Here is a 4,555-nt window from a genome sequence, read left to right as displayed (position 1 = left end):
TAGGTAGATCAGTAACGCGCGAGCGCGCACACACACACATATATTATGTGTGTGATTTTATATGACTATGAAGGGATATATAAATAGAAATGTGTATATATATATTATATATTATACATATATTATATATACATATATATATACGTATATATATATATATATATATATATATATATATTTATATCTATGTGTATGTGTGTGTGTGTGTGTGTGTGTGTGTGTGTGTGTGTGTGTGTGTGTGTGTGTGTGTGTGTGTGTGTGTGTGTGTGTGTGTGTGTGCGTGTGCGTACAAATAGATAGACTTACATAATTAATATATACATACATATATCTTGTGTAAATATTTACATATTTATATGATATATATATATATATATATATATATATATATATGTGTGTGTGTGTACGTACACATATATATAAATATATACATATGTATGTATACATATATAAATTTATATATAGAGAGAACTTATATATATATATATATATATGTATGTATGTGTGTATGTGTGTGTGTGTGTGTGTGTGTGTGTGTGTGTGTATACAGCCCTGCAGACTGTCAAGTTATATAATAACAACAAGGAAATCATTAAGTCTATCGGAATTGTCAAATGACCTTTGTGAATGGAGGGGGTGGGGGGATTCTCAGTATAAGAAAATTATCTTGGTTGTGCTCAATATTAAACATTGTGATTCTTATCATCATAATGGCTGCAATCGAGGAGTAAATTTAATTGTTGTTGTTTATCCACCGTGGCAAGTGTATGTCCGCATGCATAAGTGAGTGTGATGGAATGGCTGCGTGTGCGTGTCTACGCAAGTGTATCTGTTAGTGTGTCACATTTGTAACTATATTTTCATGTATATAATCATTTTCTGCTCTTCCTCTCTCCCTCCCTACTCTTTATGTATCCCTCTAACTATATCTCTCTATCCCTCTATCTCTATCTATCTATATATATAAACCTCTCTATCTCTTTGTTTCTTTGTTTTGGTATATCCGGCTGGCGGGGCGAACGTTTCGCGACCGCCCACGAGGCAGAGCGGATGTGATTGAGCATTCGGTTTGACGTGGAGACTGTTGTAAATCGGTATAATATATACAAAGCCAGTCGTTTTGCACATGATTAATGCAATATCATACTTATATTAAGTTTTCTTGTTGCTACTATTATAGTTGATGTCTTGTCATTCTTTTTAGTAGCAGTAATAGTAGTAACAGTAGCAGTAAGTAGTTAAAAAGAGCTTTTGAACAGTGTTATCACTCTTAATGTCGATCTTAGGTTTTAATTAGGTGGTTAAATATGTCAAAATCACCTTTCTTGCTGTTATTAAGTTGTGTTGGTGCTACTGCCCTAATCATTTTCTATTATCCATTGCAACATCTTCATATGCAACAGTCTTTGCTATCTACTTTCACAACTACATGAAGGCTAAGTAAAAATGATAATTGAATAAAATAATATTTATTACAATAGGCAAATCTTACATATATACTTGTATATTGAAATGGGAAAATATCGTCACTATGGTCGCTACGATCAATTACTTCATTTGCTTACACGCATTAATACAAATATTGAAATGAATACACATTCTGTACATGGTAACCTGTCCTGTTAGCGAGCATTAGACGGATAGTTGAATACTACTTGAATGCATCTAGTAATTTAGGCAAACTTGATACCAATTCGTGGATTCCTTCAGATGCTGTTTCTGAATCCATCATCTTCTTGACGGTATCAAAGGCATTTTGTGCAAAATGCAATAATTTTGGGACTGTTTCATCTTCAAGTTTCTCTTGTGTCACGATTTCGACATTTCGCTTGACCAGCTGGTGCAAGGCAGAATCCACATCACATATATGGTCTCCTTCGGGTTCGTCTTCCGTTGGCCGAATAACGTGTTGAGGCCTAAGGAGGTCTGTTAATGCTACTATTTCTTTATAGAAGCTTCCTAATATGTCTGTGTCATCAATGTCTTGCAGTGCAACAATCACCATCTCTAACATGTTTGTTGCATTCCCTGATGCTCGCAGTAATCGGCACAATTTGTCACATTTCTTTCTTTTTACTGGACGAGAACATTTGCTGTATAGAAGAAGATTAGTGAATGCCCAAAGCAGTGTTTTTTGACTCTTCATCGAAATACTTACTACTTTGCACATAAGATCGATGAACATATCTTCTCTGTCACTTTCACTGTTTTTAAAAAATTGCCCTGCTTCTTCAGAGTCTTCAAAGAACAATTTTATAAAAGGGTGATTCTGTATACATCCAACAACATCTTCCTTATTTGGCTCTCTAATTTCTTCCATTCTCCAATCTGAAAACTGTGTGACAATAAATCCAGCTGCCCAGTGTTCTTGGAACTTATTGTGTGGGAAGGACCAAGTTTGTTCATATGATGCACCGTTCCAGGTTCTCTTTGAACTGAAAAATCCAGATAACATGTCTATGTGTGGCACTTCCAGCTTTTCACACGCATCTTCCAATTCCTGCAATGTGTCAGGCCACAGGTCATGTTCTTTTCTTTTCAGACCACGAAGGGATACTTTCTTCAGGGTACTGAAATATTTCTTTACCTTGTTTGCAGCATCAGAATACTCTTGCACTGCTAATCTGTCTGTGATTTTGCCCATCATGAGTACTGTCAAATCCTCATAGATATCTGTAGTGCGTTCGGTGGGATTTTTCAACTCCCGAATAATCACAAGTGTTATTGTCAGAGGGATGTCCAGCTCATCCAAGTCCATTTGCAGGGTGTCTAGATTTGCAATGATATTGACCTTCAATGCATCTATGTGGTCTGGTTTAGGTTCAATCACAGATAATGTTCTTTCTACAAAAGACATACGGTCTTTCCTCTGTATTCCCTTGATTTCAATGTTCATTACCTTCTTTCTTTGCTCTGTAATAGGAATCAGATCGCTCAAGCAGCCTGGCCTGGTAGTTATCACAAAACGGATATTGTTTCGTTGAAACTTTAGTAGGTCATTGACAAGTTTCTTTGAATTTTCGTTTGCTTCATCATAACCATCCAGAAGAAAGATTATACTGAAATTCAAGAAGAAGTCTTCAAAATACTCTATCTTAACTCCGGTTTCCTTAAAAGTGTTTGGAAGCAAAATCTTTAGCAAATCCCTCAAATTGCTGATGTTAGAGCCTCGAAGCTGGAAGTACATCAGATGTGAAATATTTTCAAGTCCTTTGATTTGCTTTGGGTGTTCCACCCAAGTCTCAAGCAGGAATTTAAGGAGGGTTGTTTTCCCCATACCTCCTTCACCTGATATAATCAGTACTTCAGGTAGATCACCATTACTGCGCCTCACTTGAAGAATGTCCTCATGGGATATGGTTCGTGGGTGCGTGTCGAAGGGCAAGGAACGTGTCGTGTCTTCTTTGATGATCAAGTTGGTAAAATTTAGGCTTGGGCGCACTGTCAGATCTGGATACAGCCACTTCGCAAGGGTAACATCCCATAGGTCAGGGTAAAGCTTACGCAGTTCTATACAACTGTCCTCTTTGATTTTTTCTTCGATAATATTTCGAAATTTCATAAGCTCTTTTCGTAGCTGTGGTAGCAAGGAGTGGTCATCACGATCTAATGGCTCCAGTACCTTTGTTAATATCTGCTTAAACTCCTGTTTGATTCCCTGGATCAGAGTACGTGGGATGTGTGGTTGCTTCCTAGAAATGGTGCCGGATGTTCTGATAATTCTTGATAAGAGGCACTTCAGCCATTTCAGCTTCTTTATAATCTCTCTATCAGTTAATTCTTTGATAACCTTTATATGTGCAATATCGTTACGCTCCTGCTTTAGCCTACATATAAGGTATTCCAGTTTTTTCCCTGAAGCAGGATTCTTCCATGCGTCTGAGTTGGGTCCCTCCAGCCCACAAAAGTTCCGTAGAATGGTATAAAGGAGAGAAAGGTCATATTCCTTAAAGGTTGCATCAACGTTTAGCAAATATGGGGTTTCTTTATTCAGTATGTTACGTTGTTCAGCATTAAATATCTCTTTGAATTTCTTATTCGTACCTCCCTGTGTTTCGAAGTACTTTTTGACGCTCAGGCTTCCTCCCTTGTATGTCCACTTCAAAACCTCAACCAGTGCGTTCCGGCCGTGTTCGTTCACAGCCACTTGGTACCGGAAACCGTTGATTATGTGTCTGGTGAGTGGCATTGTCCTGGAGTGTGGTTAGCGAACAGAGGCGACGGGTAGCTAGGGACCAGAGAAATGTGGTGGGTGTTTGCAATCTCCTCAAGTTCGCCCGGATCGCTGTCTTTTTTTCTTGAATATTCAACCGTTTTCACTGTCATAGCCACGTCTGGAAACAAGAGACATACAACTTTAGTGATTTCAACATAGAATTTTAGTGTTTTCTAAACTTGATCATATTGATAAACAGAAAAAATGTTTTTTTCTTACAGCTGTCTTATCCGAAGATTCATCGGTAAATTAGAATAACTATATTTATATGTACTTCGAGGACATTCAGATTTACTTCAGAATCATTATGTGTAGATTTCGTTTTATTCTAGTTCAATT

General features: G+C 37.3%; 1 protein-coding gene across 1 annotated transcript in view; it reads right to left on the bottom strand.

Moving 5' to 3' along the window:
* Positions 1-1,453: 1,453 nt before the first annotated feature.
* LOC125040017 overlaps positions 1,454-4,555 on the bottom strand; it is a 15,654-nt gene continuing 12,552 nt past the window's right edge. The window contains exon 2 of the mRNA XM_047634428.1: positions 1,454-4,334. Coding sequence (XP_047490384.1) covers positions 1,652-4,189 — 2,538 coding nt within the window. The 5' untranslated portion in view covers positions 4,190-4,334 and the 3' untranslated portion in view covers positions 1,454-1,651. The remainder of the gene's footprint in view (positions 4,335-4,555) is intronic.

This window comes from Penaeus chinensis, chromosome 28 (assembly GCF_019202785.1).
Source record: "Penaeus chinensis breed Huanghai No. 1 chromosome 28, ASM1920278v2, whole genome shotgun sequence".
Lineage (NCBI taxonomy): Eukaryota > Metazoa > Arthropoda > Malacostraca > Decapoda > Penaeidae > Penaeus > Penaeus chinensis.
This window is presented reverse-complemented; position numbering and strand designations above follow the sequence as displayed.